This window comes from Molossus molossus, unplaced genomic scaffold (assembly GCF_014108415.1).
Source record: "Molossus molossus isolate mMolMol1 unplaced genomic scaffold, mMolMol1.p scaffold_m16_p_5, whole genome shotgun sequence".
Classification (NCBI taxonomy): domain Eukaryota; kingdom Metazoa; phylum Chordata; class Mammalia; order Chiroptera; family Molossidae; genus Molossus; species Molossus molossus.
Window position 1 is genome coordinate 116,840,449 of NW_023425388.1, and position 18,518 is coordinate 116,858,966.

Below are 18,518 nucleotides of genomic sequence, written 5' to 3' on the forward strand. Positions count from 1 at the left end.
AGTAACACACGGTTCCCCCAGTTGGCCAGAACCCAGGAGCGGTGATCGGCTAGTTGACCCCTGAAACATTAACTAATTCAAGAGCAATTAATTCATGCAAAAATCAAGAGGCTGTTATCTCTGACTTACCACGTAGACTGTGTTTCTCCCACCCAGCTTCCCGCGGCCCCTCCGTTACCCTCGAAGCACCTCCAGGCAGGTCGCTTCTGTCGCATTAGGACAAAGAAAGAAACGGCAGGTACCTGGCTTCTCCTGCATCCAGACCGCCAGCCACTGCAGACGGCAGTCACAGGTCCAGGGGTTCCCGTGCAGGTAAAGGCTTTCCAGCTCGGGCATGCAGGAGACCGTCTCTTCGGGGAGGGTGCTCAGAAAGTTATCGGACAAGTACAGGTACTTAAGGAAGGATATTTTAAAAATCTGGAGGTAGCGCAGGGCGACAAATGTATCCGGGTGGAGCTTGGTGAGCCGATTCCCTTCCAGCTGCACCAGCCGGAGGGCGGTGAGCCCGTGGAAGACCTCAGGGTGGATAAACTCGATAGTGTTGTGGTCCATGTGCAACCGAGTTAAGCTCTTGAGGCCAGCGAAAGTATCCTTCTGAAGTCGTTGGACTTTGTTGTAGCTCATTTTTAAGACCTAAGAACGCAAAGATTTAGTTTGTCGAAGGAAGGACCTCAGAAGAGAAACGTGTGCCAACAAAACATACGCGGAGATGAACCGGACACCCTGTTTCAGCTCTGATGCGAACAAATGCGGTGCGACTTCAATATGAGTTTACCAGGGACACGGGACACCCCCGGACATTGGCTGATACTAAGGAATTGTTGTTAATAGAAGATGTAATAATGTCGAAGTTATTTTTAAAGGGTTCCTCAACGTTGAGATAGATATTGAAGCATTTGCAGATGACACATTGTGATATTGGGGATTTTGTCCCCAACGATATAGTGAAATGGACAAGAGGTGAGCCAGGTCCAGGGAAAACCATCAGGACGGCTGATAATTCTTCAAGGCCGGTGACCCCACATTGGGGTTCATTAGCCTATGCTACTTCTGCATTGAACATTTGAAAATTTAGTGCGGAAAATGGAAAATGTCCATACTAAGTTTTTAAGAAGGAGCTTGCTATTTCAAGTAAATTTGAGATTTATGGAACCTGAATTTTTCATAAGAAATATATTGACTTTAGTTTATTTTATATTTACAATGGCTCTGTTGATATGTGATTCCCATGCCATAAAATTCACCTTTCTAAACAATTCTAAACAAGTGTCTTGTGGTATATGCACAGAGTTGCACAGCCGTCTCTGCTGTCTAATTTTAGAACATGTTCATCACCGCAAAGTAAAAACCGACGCTCGTTAGAAGCGTATTCCCCACCCCCTCGCCCTGGAAAACCATGAGATTACTTTGTGTCTGTGGATTTGCCAATTGTCAACACTTAAAGCAAATGGGATTGTACAACACGTGGTCTTTTGCATCTAGCTTTCGTTCAATTAGCCTAATATTTTCTTTTAATTTTTTTTCCCTGTATTGATTTTTAGAGAGAGAGGGAGGGATAGGGCGAAAGAGATAGAAACATTAATGAGAGAGAACATCAATTGGCCGCCTCCTGCCTGGCTCCTACTGGGGATCAGCCCACAACCTGGGCATGTGCCCTGACTGGGAATCGACCTGGCGACCTCTTGGTGCAGGGTCGACGCTCAGCCACTGAGCCACACCAGCCAGGTTGGCCTAATACTTTCAAGACCCATCCATGTGTAGCACACATCAGCCCTTCATTCCTTTTTATTGCTGACTAATATTTCATTGCATACATGTAGCACCTTTTAGCAGTTTTCCAGTTTACCACATTTGGGGTGTTTTCCACTTTGGGGCTATTATGAATAATAGGATTTGAAGTTAAAATAATTTTTTAATAGTTCAGTAGTGTGTGGGTAACCTTCTATTTCTTCTCCAGTTACTAGGTAAACACGCTTTCTCTCCAAAAAAAGAAAAGTCAAAGAAACGCCAGTCAAGACAAGGGTGCCTCATCATTTTTCCTGATTTGCCCCAATCTGTCGTCTCTGCCGAGTGCTTTTGCAGAATGCCAACTCCCTAACAAGTAAAGGAAACAAAATTGCAACCAGAAGAGCTTTGCCCCGACACTGCCTGGGAGTTCAGTCTCACACTCAATGGTGCTCAATGTCTATTCAAGACTCGGTCGAGAGTACACGTGTGGAGAATTTCATGAAAGACAGGTATTCCATCTAGTCCTCTGCACACAGAGAATTTAAATAAAGCCCAAGGGAGCCAATTCAAGGGAACCACACACCTGGACTATGGCTTTGTACAGCCCTGGTATGATGCTGAAAGTCTCTACGCATCCACGAGCATTGTATCTGTTATAAGGAGATTACTGACTTAACTGCTGCACCGCATGTTATCAGAAGCTTTGGGGGACAGATTTAAAATCAGATGTGGGTGTGCTTTTATTCGTTCTCATTTATTAAAATGAAGAGGCATCATGACTTGAGCTTCTGAAAAGCCTCCAGCCCCCCTTAACGAGGGCAGACTGTCCATCCATAGCCTGCCTCTCTCCGGTCCTTAGACTTGCTCTGCCCGGTACTGGTCCACCTGCTGGCGTGAGAATTCTCACAATCTGATGCGTTCTTGGAAGTCTCCATGATTTCATGAAGTTTCTGAACAAGGCAGGACATCAACAAGTGAGTAAATGACGTGAGACTAAGAATGTCTGTTGCTGTAGAGAAAGCCAGCTTCTGAGAGAGCAATTATACTGAGCGCCACCTCCAGCTCCCAGATGAACAGGGACTAGAACTATCCTTTTAGGGTTACTTTTTGAAGGATCAGTCATCACTGGATATTACTTTTTCCCTACCAGGCTGAGGCGTGAGAAAACTTGCCTCTGCATTTTTTTTTTATTATTCTAATTTCCACATACTGTTGCATTTAAAAAGATATCAGTTCTTTGACATTCTCCTCCTTTTATTAAAAAAATATTTTATTTATTTTTGTTACAGATCTTTCTCCTTTTTTCCCCCATTGACACCTCCCTCCCCTCCCTGTCCCCAGCTTTGATGTCCATGTTCATTTGTCATGCATATAAGTTCTGTGGTTTATCTCCTTCCCCAACCCCCTCTTCTGGGGATTGTCAGTCTGTACCCCACTTCCACATCTCTAGGACTACCTTGTTCCTCAGACTGTTATGTTCATTATATTCCACAAATAAGTGAGATCATATGGTACTTGTCTTTCTCTGCTTGGCTTATTTCACTTAGGATAATACTTTCCAAGTCTCTCCATGTCATCTCAAAGGATAAGAGATCTTTCTTTCTTACGGCTGCATAGTACTCCATTGTGTATATGTACCACTGCTTTTTTATCCATTCGTCTACTGATGGACATTTGGGCTGTTTCCAGATCTTAGCTATTGTAAATAGTGCTGCTACAAACATGTGGGTACATATATTCTTTCTGATTGGTGTTTCAGGCTTCTTAGGGTATATTCCTAGAAGCGGGATCACTGGGTCAAATGGAAGTTCAATTTTTAATTTTTTGAGGTAACACCACATTGTTTTCCATAGTGGCTGCACCAGTCTGCATTCCCACCAGCAGTGCACTAGAGTCCCCTTTTCTCCACACCCTCACCAACACTTGTTGTTTGATGATTTGTTGATGGTGGCCATTCTGACAGGTGTGAGGTGACACCTCATTGTTGTTTTAATTTGCATCTTTCTGATGATTAAGTGATGTTGAGCATTTCTTCATATGTCTCTTGGCCATTAGTATGTCCTGTTTGGAGAGGTGTCTATTCAGCTCCTTGCCCATTTTATGATTGGGTTCTTTGTCTTCCTTTTGTTGAGCTGTATGAGCACTCTATATATTTTGGAAATTAACCCCTTATCTGATGTATCATTGGCAACTTTGCTCTTCCATACCGTGGGTAGCCTTTCCATTTTGGTGGTTGTTTCTTTTGCTGTGCAGAAGCTTTTGAGTTTGATATAGTCCCATGTGTTCATTTTCTCCTTTATTTCTGTTGCCTTAGGTGTTGTATCAGTGAAAATTCTGCTGGATGTGATGTCTGAAATAATGTTGGCTACATTTTCTTCTTGGATTTTTATGTTTTCACAAGTGACATTTAAGTCTTTTATCCATTTTGAGTTTATTTTTGTGTATGGTGTAAGCTGATGGTCTAGTTTCATTTTTTTTGCATGTAACTGTCCAATTTTTCCAACACCATTTATTAAAGAGGCTGTCTTTACTCCATTGTATGCTCTTGCCTCCTTTGTCAAATATTAATTGAGCATATTGCCTTGGGTCCATTTCTGGGTTCTCTGTTCTGATTCACTGGTCTATATGCCTGTTCTTGTGCCAGTACCAGGCTGTTTTGACTACAGTGGCTTTGTAGTATAACCTGATATCTGGTAATGTGATCTCTCCAACTTTATTCTTCTTTTTCAAGATTGCTGTGGCTATTCGAGGTCTTTTTTGGTTCCATATGAACTTTTGAAGTATTTGTTCTAGTTCTGTGAAGTATGCCGTTGGTATTTTGATGGGGATTGCACTGAATCTATAGATTTCTTTGGGTAGTATGAACATTTTAATGTTGTTAATTCTTCCAATCCCTGAAGAAGGTATATGCTTCCATTTTTTTTATATCTTCCTTTATTTCTTTTTTTAATGTCCTGTAGTTTTATGCAAATAGGTTCTTTACTTCTTTGGTTAAGTTTATTTCTAGGTATCCTAAGTTTTTTGCGGCAATGGTAAATGGGATTGTTGTTTTAGTTTCTCTTTCTATGAGTTCATCATTGGTGTCAAAGAACGGCATTGATTTCTTGATGTTAATTTTGTATCCTGCTACTTTGCCAAATTCATTTATTAGCTCTAGTAGATTTTGTGTGGAGTCTTTAGGGTTTTTCATGGATAATATCATGCCATCTGCAAATAATGACAGTTTCACTTCCTTCTTTCCAATTTGGATCCCTTTTATTTTTTCTTCCTGTCTGATTGCTGTGGCTAAGACTGCCAGTACTATGTTAAACAAGAGTGGCGAAAGTGGACATCCCTGTCTTGTTTCTGATCTTAAGGGAAATGCTTTTAGTTTTTGTCCATTGAGTATGATGTTGCCTGTAGGTCTTTCATATGTGGACTTTATTATGTTGAGATATGATTCCAGTATTTCCACATTGCTGAGCATTTTTATCAGAAATGGGTGCTGAATTTTGTCGAATGCTTTTTCAGCCTCTATTGATATGATCATATGATTTTTATCTTCCATTTTGTTTATGTGGTGAATCACATGTATTGATTTACAAATATTGTACCAGCCTTGCATCCCTGGGATTAATCCCACTTGGTCATGGTGAATAATTTTTTTGATGTATTTCTGGATTCAATTTGCTAGTATTTTGTTCAGAAGTTGGGCATCTATGTTCATCAGGGATATTGGCCTGTAGTTTTCTTTCTTTGTAGTGTCTTTTTCTGGTGTTGGAATTAGAATTATGCTGGCCTCATAAAACAAGTTTGGAAGTCTTCCTTCTTGAATTTTTTGAAATAGTTTGAGGAGAATGGGTATTAGTTCTTCTTTGAATATTCGGTAAAACTCCCCCATGAAGCCATCCAGGCCTGGGGTTTTGTTTGCTGGGAGAGTCTTGATTACCTCTTCAATTTCCTTTGTTGTTATTGGTCTGTTCAAGTTTTCTATCTCTTCAGTTTTGGGAGACTATGTGTTTCTAGAAATTGGTCCATTTCGCTTAGATTGTCAAATTTGTTACCGTATAATTGTTCATAATATTTGTTAACAATCCTTTGTATTTCTGTGGTGACAGTTATTGTTTCTCCTCTGTCATTTCTGATTTTGTGTATTTGGGTTCTCTCTCTTTGTTTCTTGGTGAGTGTAGCTAAGGGTCCATCAATCTTGTTTATCTTTTCAAAGAACAAATTCTTTGTTTTATTGGTCCTTTAAATTGTTTTTTTTTTTTGGTCTCCGTGTCATTTATTTCTGCTCTGATCTTTACTATTTCCTTCCTTCTACTTGTTCTGGGGTTTTCTTTTTGTTTGCTTTCTAGTTCTTTAAGTTATGGGGTTAGATAGTCAATTAGAAGTTTTTCTTGCTTCTTGAGGTCGGCCTGTAGTGCTATGAACTTCCCTCTCAGGACTGCTTTTGCTGCATCCCATAGAATTTGTGTTGTTGTGTGTTCATTTTCATTGGTTTCCAGGAAGTTTTTAATTTCTTCCTTGATCTGCATGGTAACCCATTCATTGTTCAATAACATGCTATTTAGCCTCCATGTTTTCAAATGTCTTTGCATGTTCTTGTTGCAATTGATTTCTAGTTTCATACCATTGTGATCTGAGAAGGTGCTTGAAATAATTTCAATCTTCTTGAACTTGTAGAGACTTAGTTTTTGTGCCCTAACATGTGGTCTATCTTTGAGAATGTCCCATGTGCACTTGAGAAGAATGTGAATTCTGTAGTTTTGGGGTGTAATTCTCTGTAGATATCTATGAAATCTATTTGATCTAGCACTTTATTTAGAGTCTGTGTTTCCTTGTTAATATTTTGTCTAGATGATCTATCCAGTGATGTCAGCGGTATGGTGAAGTCCCCTGCTATGATTGTATTGCTGTTGATTTCTTTTTTGAAGTCCTCCAGAAGATTTTAAATATATTTTGGTGCTCCTATATTGGGTGCATATATGTTTACCAAGGTTACATCTTCCTATTGGATAGATCCTTTCAATATTACATAGTGGCCTTGTTGTCTCTAGTGATGGCCTTCGTTTTGAAATCTATTTTATCAGATATGAGTATTGCTAACCCAGCTTTTTTTTCTTTCTTCCATTTACTTGAAAGATTTTTTTCCATTCCTTCACTTTCAACCTATGTGAGTATTTTGTTGCAAGATGGGACTCTTGTAAAAAACATATATGTGAGTCATGCTTTCTTATCCAGTCAGCTACTCTGTGTCTTTTTATCAGAGCATTCAGTCCATTTACATTTAAGGTGATTATTGACATGTACTAATTTATTGCCATTTTTGTTAAGTGTGGTTATATATTTCTTTCTATTTCTTCTATTAATTACAGCAGTCCTTTTAGCATATCTTGCAGTGCTGGTTTGGTGCTAATATATTCCCTTTGCCTTTTTTTTTTTTTTTTTTTTTTGTCTGGGAAGCTCTTTTTTTGACCTATTTTGAATGCTAGGTAGTCTTGGATTCAGATCCTTGTTTTTCATGACCTTGATTACCTCATGCCACTCCCTTCTGGCCTGTAGTGTTTCTTGTGAGAAGTCAGCTGAGAGCCTTATGGGGTTCCCTTTGTAGGTAACCTGTTGTTTATCTCTTGCTGCCTTTAGGATTCTCTCTTTGTCTTTAATTTTTTGGCATTTTAATTATTATGTGTCTGGGTGTGGGCCTGTTTGGGTTCTTCTTATTGGGACTCTCTGTGCTTCTTGAACTTGAATGCCTTCTTTCTTCACCAATTTAGGAAAGTTTTCTCTCACTATTTTTTTCAAATATATTCTTTAACCCTTGCTCATTTTCTTCTTTGGGGACTCCTATGATGCGAATGTTACTACGTTTCCAGTTGTCCCACGGTTTCCTTAAACTGTCTTCCCATTCTTTAATTGTTTTTCCTTTTGGTTTTCTGATTGGTTGATTTTTTTTCTACCCTGTCTTCTAATTCACTGATCTGGTCCTCGGCTTCCTCTACTCTGCTGGTTAGTCCTTCTAATGTGTTCTTTATTTCTGCTATGTCATTCTTCATTTCCACTTGGTTGGTTTTCAATGTTTCTATATCTTTACTCATGGTGCTGATGTCCTTACTCATGCTGTTGAGCTTCCTCAAGATCATGGCTCTGAACTCTACCTCTGATCATTTGCTTAGCTACATTTCAATAATCTCATCTTTGATAGAGTTCTCTTGTTCTTTGATTTGGGACTTGTTTCTTTGTTTCACCATTTTGGCTATATCAGTGGGTTAGGGAGCCTGCCAAATTTTCCCTGTGGGTGTTGGTGTTCTGCTGTTTGTGGCTCCCTCTACTGGGTTTGGAGGAGCCTGGGTGGGCTCACGTTAAACACCACTGTCAAGTCTTACTTTCCTGGGTAGATTTGCAAGCCCAGGAAATGTTCAGTTATCCTCTAGCTTTTTCCTGGTGGCTAGTAGTCTCAGTTACTCAGGGCCTTGGAATGTAGGCCTGGTGTTTTGAGTAGGAGGATTTTCAAAAGGCGGGACAGATACTGCTTTTCATGAGCCTCAATTTGCATTTCTGGACGTTATGCAATTTGCCTCACCTGGAACGGGCTGAATCTCCGAGGGAGGGGCTGCTGCTGTTCCCCACAGTTAGGGGAAGGAGCAAGCTGGCCACTGCCCTTTGTGGCAGTGACTCAGCAGAAACCCTGAGTGCCCTCCAAATCCTGGGTGTCCCCACAGAGTTCCAGCCCAGTCTGCCCTCCCTCTGCCGGAGTCCCAGGTGAGTGGCTGTAGCCAATCCAGTGCTCTGTCCGGGTTCTCTGTGCTGTGAAGCAGGCTTGGTCTCTATTCCCCAAGGGCGCTGCTCACAGCTAAGACTGCTGCTGTCCCTGGGCTCCCAGCCCGCCACCCTCTCATGTCTCCGCAGATCCTACCAGTGTCCCTGGTTTTATGGTCTTGTCCTGCTGCTTTTCTGTTGGATTTTTCCAACGATTTGTCTTTATTTTAGTTGTAATTCCCATCTGGTCCTGGGAGATCGTCTGTGTAGCTTCCATTCACTCCGCCGCCATTTTTGTATCCTTCGACAAGCCCTCTTCTTTTTTTTTTTTTTTAATCAATTGGTTTATTTTTGTTACAGATGGTTTTCCTTTTTTCCCCATTGACACCCTCCTCCCAATAACCTCACAATTATTGTCTATGTTCATAATTATATACACATACATGTAAGTTCTGTGGTTTATCTCTCCCCTCCCCCGCACCCCCTCTTCTGAGGTTTGTCAGTCTGTACCCTACTTCTATGTCTCTGGGTCTGTTTTGTTTTGTTCATCAGTGTATTCTGTTCATTATATTCCACAAATGAGTGAGATCATGTGGTGTTTGTCTTTCTCGGACTGGCTTATTTCACTTAGCGTAATGCTTTTCAGGTCCCTCCCTGTCATCTCAAAGGATCAGAGATCTTTCTTTGTTACAGCTAGCTGCATGTGACGTTCTCCCTTGCTGTCTACTTCTAACCCACAGGATGTTGATGTTCGCTGCTGTAAGAACAGGCTGTCTCTGGAAGCCATCACCTGCCCCATGCCCACCGGGCTCACCTGCAGGGCCCCCAAGTCCGAGAAGGTCCTCGCCGGGATTGTGTGGATGCTGTTGCTGTGCAGCATCAGCAGCTGCAGCTTGCCCAGGCCAAGGAAGTCGGTCTCCGTCAGTCGGACCAGGCTGTTGTACCTGAAATACCAACAGCATTCTAGGTGTAAGCGAAGCCTGCCTACTCAAGTTCAACGGTCAGAGCAAGAGCCGCGGGGCCCCCCACACACCAATGCCTCTCGTTTCATCTGTGCTCTAAGAAGAGAACCCAGTGCTTGAATGTTACTGAAACCCACCAGGTGCCACGCCCAGCAGCCCGTGCTGTCTCTGTTACACCACCTTATTCAAAGACCTCTAGGTGTGTGCTGCAGCTTTGCTGGAATGCAGTGACTCCGCCCACCTCTGAGCCCAGGACACAATTTCATCACCTGGTGGAAGTCATCATTGCAAAGCACTGGTTGAGAAACCTGGGTGGTTCGGCCATGATTATGAACCCAGGCACTCGGTAGCACTAGCAGTGACCCTGATTAAGATCTGTAATGTTTCTGAGCCTTTGTTGTCTCATCTGTAAAATTCAAATCATAGAACCTCCTCCAAACGGGTTAAAAGAGGAGACACATGACGAGTGCTTAGCTCAATGCCAGGACATAGTACGTACAAGGTGACGGCGGCTGTTATTACCAGTGATTGCTCCTAAGTCCCTTTGCTAAATTATGGTTCTTTTTTTTTTTCTTAATTCTTTTTTGTTGATTTTTAGAGACAGAGGAAGGGAGAGGGAGCGAGATAGAAACATCAATGAGAGAGAACATCAATCGGCCACCTCCTACATGCCCCCTACTGGGAATCTGACCCACAATCTGGGCATGTGCCCTGACCAAGAATCAAACTGGGGACCCCTCCGTCCATGGGATGATGCCCAATCCACTGAGCCACACCAGAGGTCAATCTAATTCTTAACAAGAGCTGAAGTACTTTGCAGCACCAAGGTAGCCAGAACGAAGCTTTCTAAGTCATGCACCTTGCGGCCTCCCCAGAGCGACTTCAGGAGACGTCTCCTAACGGGCGCTGGCAGTTAAATGTTCTCATTGCCCCCAACAAGCTTAAGAGGCGCACGTGCCCGTTTCGGAAGAGACACCTGACTGCAGTTGTGGGTACCCTCTGGGGCCAGCCCTCCCGGAGCAGCGGGCAGCGCGAGGCCCCACGCACCCTAGGTTGATGCGCTGCACGTCCGGCGGGATGCGCTCCGGGATGGAGGTCAGGTACCGGAACGTGCAGTGGACCTCGGCGGGAACGTAGCAGGCGCAGCGGCGCGGGCAGGCGCTGCCCCCGGGCGTGGCCACCAGGCAGACCACGGCGCAGGCCACCAGCGAGCAGGGCGCTCCACCGCCGTTCACTTTCATTCTGAAAAACACCACAGCGCGGGTTGTAACTAGGGCTGGAGCCCAGGCCCGCCACGACCGCACACAGGAACGGCCGTGCTCGCGGAGACCTGCCCGGAGGGTCCCAAGTGGCCAGTTCTGTTCCTAACGTTTATGGGGAAACGCACTCTGTCCAAAGCCGCAGGGCGCTCTGGCCTCGTGGGATCCAGTGAATTTCCTCGTGAAAATTCCTTCCTAGCGTTTCCCTTGTTCATAAAAAGCAGCAATCCTTATTGCTTCGCGATTCATTAAAAAAGAGAAAGTTAAGGCCATAATAAAGATATTGTAACAACTGAATTACATAAGGCTGTTTCCTGTTTATCCATTAGTTCTGTTAGACTGACTTTAAAAACTTGTCCTAAAGCCAATACCTGGGCATGACAGAAAATTTGGAAGCTGTAAAGAAGGAGAAAAAATTGAAATGATTTATATTCCCGCCACCCAAATCTAATCATGAACATTTTGCTATATACCTTCCAGACTTTTCTCTATATTGTGTATATGTGTGTGTGCCCAACTGAATTTTGCAACACTTTGTACCATTCAGTGTGTAATCCAGGGTGGGGGGAGAGTAGGTTCACAGTTGTGAGAACGTGAAAAAGTTTATTCTTGTATTATTAATCATTTTCCCCCATATAAACAATTGTCAACCTACTTTTGCCCCATCCTTTTTTTTTAATCCTCATCTGAGGACATTTTTCCATTTTTTGTACAGACAGAGTGGGAGGGAGAGAGAGGAAGAGAGAGAGAGGGAAACATCGATGTGAAAGGGACACATCGAGTGGCTGCCACCCACACGACCAACCAGGGCCGGGGACAAACTGCAACCGAGGTACGCGCCCTTAGCGGGAACCGAACCCGGGCCTCTCCGGACCGCAGGCCGACGCTCTAACCGCTGAGCCAAACCGGCCAGGGCTGTCCCATCTTGTATTGTGTTTTCATTGTATTAAACTTTTTTCAGGAACATTTTTATGAGCTGTGATAATCCCTTGGAAGGGTGAATAAATCTCTTTCTGTATCCTTAAACGTTGCCCAAAAGGGCATCTGCCAATAATGACCACAAGCATCAGTGACTGGCTGAGACGGTGGGGAGGGGGCCTTGCAGTGGCCCCGAGCCCGCTGATCCCCCGGCCTGATGCTATCTGCCTTTGCTGGGCTTAGACCACCCCTCTGCCTCCTTCCTCTGTCCCTTCCCCTCCTCCTGTGGGCTCGGGGTGGGGGAGCCCAGCCAGGGGAGAAACACGCGCAGCTTATTGGAAAATGTTATCTGTCACCCCCATGTGGGGCCAGCCCCGGAATCCAAACCTTATTTCCTCCTGAAATTCACAACATTCCGGGTTGCCATACAATCTTGATCATACTTCTCTAAGAAATGTGACCCGCGTCGTTTAAAATCTCAGCGTCCCCTAGACTAGCGGGATTTGTTTTGTCTTCCACCGGCAACCACACTTTCTTTGGCAGTAAAACTATGCTCGAAACAGCATGGGTATGGAATGACTTAACCGCCCTGTACATAGAAAGACAATGGGATCCTTAGGGGGGAGCTGAAATGTGAGTCTTCATACAGGACGGCTCCCACGACCACTTTTGTCGCTGTGACCGTCTGGTTACAAACGTTACAAATAACTGTGGGATCGGGAGCCTCCCCTTTCCTTAGATGAGCCCGGAAAGAAACCGCAGGGTGCAGGCCCTTCTCTGGGGCAGCTGGAAAACGGACTGTGCCCACGCGAGCGCTCTTCACGAGAATCAGAACTGGGAAAACAGGACCGGTCACCCGCACGCCAGCCTGCCAACATACAGGACGAAATAGAAATGAACGGACCATACCTGAGCTCTTCCTCCCGGGCCGAGCCCTCTCCCGACTCAGGCAGCGACGGGAGGCCTCCCCGAGGGGGGAGCCGGTGGATAGCGCGTGAGGTTTCCCGGCTGCGGGTCGGACGCTGCCCCGCGGAGCCCCGGACGCGCCCGCACGCGCGGGACCGCACTCTCCTCGGAACTGCGGCCGCACAAGGAAGGCGCAGCGGTTTCTGGACGCCTCGCTCCTCCCCGCACAGTGCGCTTCAGCGCTCCTTCGCCTGTCCTTTATAGCCGGCTAATTATAGCCCTTCGTCCCAAGTGTCAGGAGTTAGTCATCCGGCAGCGTCTGGTCGCGCACCTCGGCCACAGGTGAGGCGGGACGGTGTGGTGAGATGCGCCCACGGAGAAACCCTCGGCCAGGGCGCCTCTGGCCGGCACCGGCACCGAAAAGGTGCCTCTGCCCACTTCTCCTTCACCCTCCTCCCCCTGCGCCGTCCTCCCCCCCACCGACGCCCACGGCGCGCACCCCGCGCGCACGCCCAGCCCCGCGGGCCTCTGCCAGGTGACCGAAGGGCAAGGCGCGCAGGGTCCGCGCGCAGCCGGGTCGCGGGGCCGCCCGCGCGCAGGGAGGAAGGCGGGGCTGGCGGGGGCTGGCGGGGGGTGGCGCTGGCCCGCGCCCGGGGACTCCGCGGGGCTGCGGGCACGGAGGGAGAGTGGGTGCCCCAGGCTCTGTATTTCCAGGCGCAGTGGGCGTGCTCGGCTCTGCCGGTTTCCATCCCGGCTCCGAGCGCCCGTTTCTCTGGGCCCAGACTGGTGCGCAGGAGCCCGCGGTGGGGTTTGTGTCCACGTTCTTCGTCCGCCTGCTCACAGGGCCACTGTGGGGTTAACGGTTTGCTTTAATCACCCCCAGGGCTGCCCTGGGCTCTGGCTCCCTGAAGTTTTGTTTTGTTTTTTAATTGAATTTATTGGAGTGACATTGGTTAATAAATTATATAGGCTTCAGGTGTGCAATTTCATAAGACAGCATCTGTATATTTTATTGTGTTCACTGCTCAAAGTCAAGTCTCCCTCCGTCCCCATTTATCTAGCCCCCCTCTACCTTCTTCTCCCTCCGCACCCCCCCTTCCCTGGCAATCACCTTGCTGCTGTCGGGTTTGTCTGGTGTTTGCTTAATCCCTTCGCCTTTTTCAGGAGTCCCCAAACCTCCCTCCCCTGTGACAGCTGTCAGTCTGTTCTTGTCTCTATGACTCTGTTTCTACTTGCTTGTTAGTTTATTTTGTTCATTAGGTTCCATATGTAAGTGAAATCATATGCTATTTGTCTTCCTCTGACTGGCTTGTTTCACCAGCATAATGCTCTCCAGGTCCCTCCATGCTGTGGCAAAAGGTAAGATTTCCTTCTTTTTTAATGGCTGAGTAGTATTCCATTATGTAAATGTACCACAGATTTTTTTGTTTTTTGTTTTTTATCCGCTCATTTACTGAAGGACACTTGGGCTGCTTCCAAGTCTCAACGATTGTAAATAACACTGCAATGATCACAGGGGTGCATATATTTTTTCAAATCAGTGTTTTGAGTTTTTTCGGATATATTCCCAGAAGTGGAATGGCTGGGTCATAAGGCAGTTCCATTTTTAATTTTTTAAGAAACTCCATGTTGCTTTCCACAGTGGCTGCCCCAGTCTGCATTCCCCCCAGCAGTGCATGGGGGTCCCCTTTCTCCACACCCTCGCCAGCACTTGTGTTTACTGATTTACTGATGACAGTCATTCTGACAGGTGTTAATGTTATAATTTGCATTTCTCTGATGATTGGGGATGTTGATCACCTTTTCGTATGTCTGTTGGCCACCTGTATGGCCTCTTTGGAAAAGTGTCTATTCAGGTCCATTGTGTATTGTTTAGTTGGGTGGTTGTTGGTCGTTGTTGGTTTTGTTTGATGCTTGTTTTGGTGTTGAGTTTCATAAGTGCTTTGTAACACTCCTGAAGTTCTTTCTCAAGGTTGAGAATTAGCCATGAAAACCTGTGATACCTGCTGTTTGGGTTTTTCTGTTTGGCCCAGCTGGAGAAACCTCTCCCATGAAAGGGGTTATTGGAGAACCGGATATAAACACTAATGTTTCTGTTTGGCCTGCATGTCCCCCCTTACCTCCACCCCCAGGATCCTTGAAGCAGCCTCTGGAATCACCCCTAGCAACTCAGTGCTCCTGCGGTGGTAGGCAGGGCTCATAACACTGAGTTAATATGATGAGGCGACCCTCTGCTCCCTGTAGTTACACCGCGTTTAAGCTTTGGATGAGAATTTGGAGCAAGCATTTCAGGGCAGTGGCTCTCAAGGTGAGGCCTCGGGCCAGCAGTGCCAGCCCCGCCTGGACATTGTTAAAGATATAGGTTCTCTGGCTCCACCCCGGACCCACCGAATCGGGGGTGGGTTTAGGGTCTCTGTGTTAACAAGCCTCTCCGACCCCCATGCGGCTACATTTTGAAAATTGCTGGTGTAGGGAAGTAACTTCCTACCATGGAAACAGCTCCTATTCATTGAGGCTTGACTCTGTGACAATAGTATTATAGGCATTTTACAATTACCAGCTCATTGAAACGTTATCACGCCACCAGAAAACCCACGAGGAGAGTGTTCATGTCATTTCCTTTTACAGGTGAGCACATAGAGGTAAGTGACTCACCCAGGCCACTGAAGCTTGCAGGGAGGGGAATCCAAACTCCTACGCACACACGGGGCACCACAAGTGAGCATTTAACTACAGGGCTTCAGGAGATTTCTAATTAGTAAGTAATTGGACACTGAACCGAGGTATAATTACAGAGTCAGAAACCCAGAGTGACAAGTAACTCTAGAAGCGAGTGTGCAAAGAACACGCTCTTTAGCTCTGTGGAGATGACATGGTTTAAGTCAGATTCCCATGGGCGATTCAAACTTCGGGCGCTTGCTGTGGAAATAGGGCATATTTGTGGGTCCTTGGGATCCAGTTCTTCTTCCAAAGCTCTTTGGCAGCCAACCTCACGGCTTTGTATTTCTTTAGCCAATTTCTAACCGAGGTCTGGACCTCAGACTCCTGCTAGAATGAGCCACGGAAGGGGGACTGTGACATGTTATACCCCTCATTTTCCCGGGATGGTTACCAGGGTCATTTTTCTTTTCTTTTCTGTCTTTCTTTCTTTCTTTCTTTTTTTTTTTTAGCTGTCAGTTTCAAACAGAATGCTTCTTAGGAATGTTTGCTTGTTTCAAGATGTTTTATGAGAAGAATTTCATTTCTACAACTGCTTTGTGCCAGAGTTCTCCATGTAGTTTCCACTTTTCATTTAATCTACCAGAATTACTAGAACTTTGAAAGGAAATGTGTACCTTAGTCTAGGTTCAGTTCGTTCTATTTAATAATAATAATAATAATAATGTCTATAATTGCTTGTATAGTTAGTGCATGTATGTGCCAAAGGTATATAGGTGTTGCTTAATTCTCAGAAATAGTTTTCTGAGGTCGGTGCTAAAATTATACCCATTTTTCAGATGAGACTGCTGAGGATAGGGGATGTTAAAGGATTCAGAGCCAGAAAGCAATACTGAATTAAGCCCCTGTTCTGAAGCCCTCTGTTTCCCAGCCTCTGTTCACATTCATGATTGTGGAGTTTGAAGAGTCCACAGCATATAAACGACCAAAGTACGACCATTCCCGTTTCTAACCATATTGAAGGCAGTTTGTTCCTGCAGATCTTATGGTTTACAGATCGCTTGCGGTTTTGAATGTGGCTTTATTTAATGTTTCTAAGAAATATGTCGAATTCAATCACAGTAACTATGTGATAGAGAAGGAGTCTGAGGGTGACGTGTCACAGGCTTTGCCAAGATCTCGAAGCTGGGCAGGGGCGTCCGGACAGGATGCTGGTCATTCACCTACACCTCCAGCATGATTTGCCATTTTGATGACCTCTCACTGGAGTTTTCCTAACATTTTTTAAAAATTACTCCTCTCTCTTTTTTACTGTGTTTTCCTGAACAAAAAATATCACTAAATTCAGAGGTTTGATAATTGTTCTAGTCAACATGACAATATATAGACATCTCCTTTACCTTTTACATCACCACGCCCTCATCTGTGTGCTGCTGACTTTGGTGTTGCCTTTTCTGATGTTCATGTCCTGCTTACTCCTCATCTTTCACACATTGACCATGGCTCTTTTCTTTTCTTCCTTTTCTTTTTGATGTTACTATTTATTTATTTTAATTAATCTATTTATGTTTGTTACAGATGTTTCTCCCCCACCCCACTAATTCCCCCTCCCCCTCCCTCCCCTCCCTCTCCCCAGCTTTGTTGTTTATGTCTATTGTTCATGCACACATGCATGTAACTTCTGTGGTTTATCTCCCCCCACCCCCCACACCATGGCACTTATCTCACCCCCAGATCAGAGCATTTCACACCAGCAAACCAAACTCAAGTATTAACAAACCATATATCCCCTGGACAGGAAAAGAAACCATGGATTTTAAAACGCATGTGCATGTTAACAGATAAACAGATTTCAAAATCGTTACGTGTCTTTTGAAATCAGGTATCAGCATTACAAACTCCCAGCCCCATAATTTCCATACTTAATGGATCAATTAACTAAAGAATCAAGTCATCCACTTAGTGATTCCAACTGCGGCGAAGTAAACCTAAGACACTGGCCACCCCTGTGATGAAGGGCAGCGTCCTAGGGCAAGTGATGAGGGCCCGGAGGAGAATACCGCAGAGCACGGAGGGAGAAACAGCGGTCAGGGTCAGCCCTGCTCCAATTGTCTCTCAGTCCACGGCAGACTTCAGGCCCTAAGGCACTTGTGTGTCAGTGAATAAGTAGCATGCCAGACCTCTAACCCTTCAGTCCTTCAGAACACCACGTTTGGGCCCAATTATGGAAGACTGCGAGCCCATCTGAAGCCAATGCATGGTCTTACGAGTCCACGGGATTATGGACTAATGTTCTAATTCTGGGACTTAGAAAACCAGTTGAGCAGTGGTGTGCAGAGTCTAGCCTTAAGGTGACAAATGAAAGGAGTGGCCGTCAGGGTAAAGAAGGTATAAAAGGCATTCAGCAAGCAGAACGTCTCGGGACGTATGTAGGGCAGAGGAGGAATGAGGGGCAGACCTTACGTTCACGGCTGAGGGTCCCAGGGGTTCCTGGAAAACCGGGGCTGGAGCGGATGAAAGTGAGACCCCACGGAGACGCAGACATGAGAGAAGGCCACCACAGGAGCAGCGTGACAATGTCCGGTAGCCGCAGCTGCGAGAGTTTAGAAGTAGCCGTCTGGAGGGAGCCCTGCTGACTTTGACGTCAAACTCCGATCACTGTACATGCCACCTTGTAACAAGGATCGACTATCGCTGGGGCCATGATTGGGGGACATTTGCAGAAATCCTGATTTTTTTTTTTTTTTTTTATCCTCACCCCTGGATATTTTTCCATTTTTTGTACAGATAGAGTGGGAGGGAGAGAGAGGAAGGGAGAGAGAGAGAGAAACATCGACGTGAAGGGACACATCGAGTGGCTGCCACCCGCACGACCAACCAGGGCCGGGGACAAACTGCAACCGAGGTACATGCCCTTAGCGGGAACCGAACCCGGGTCTCTCTGGACCGCAGGCCGACGCTCTAACCGCTGAGCCAAACTGGCCAGGGCAGAAATCCTGATGTTTAAAGCGTGGGCAAGAGGTACGTGCAGAAGACCCGGGGACACCTCCCGCCTCTTTGAGATGACGTCTCCCAGGCTGTCCAAGGCGGAGGTCCTCTGTGTGGAAGGGGGTCGTTCAACGGAGGTAGGATTGCAACAGCCCGCGGAGGGTGGATGGAGCTAACAGCACATGGGAAGGACGTCAGTGCCCTGTAGTCAACCCCCTAACCACCCTCGAAGTTGATTGTAGAGAAGAAACAACTTTGAAGTGGTGTTTGCGCTCAGCCGGTGGGAAGAGGAGCAAGGAAACCCGACGCCGTCATTGCGGGGAGACACACACGGTGTCTGGCTAGGCCTCTGGCCATGGTC

General features: G+C 45.7%; 1 protein-coding gene across 1 annotated transcript in view; it reads right to left on the reverse strand.

Moving 5' to 3' along the window:
* IGSF10 (immunoglobulin superfamily member 10) overlaps positions 1-10,669 on the reverse strand; it is a 32,317-nt gene extending 21,648 nt beyond the window's left edge. Inside the window, exons 1-3 of the mRNA XM_036243882.1 lie at positions 10,476-10,669; positions 9,281-9,410; positions 243-633 (exon numbers count right to left, since the gene is read on the reverse strand). Of these exons, the coding sequence (XP_036099775.1) occupies positions 243-633; positions 9,281-9,410; positions 10,476-10,669 (715 nt within the window). The remainder of the gene's footprint in view (positions 1-242; positions 634-9,280; positions 9,411-10,475) is intronic.
* Positions 10,670-18,518: the final 7,849 nt, after the last annotated feature.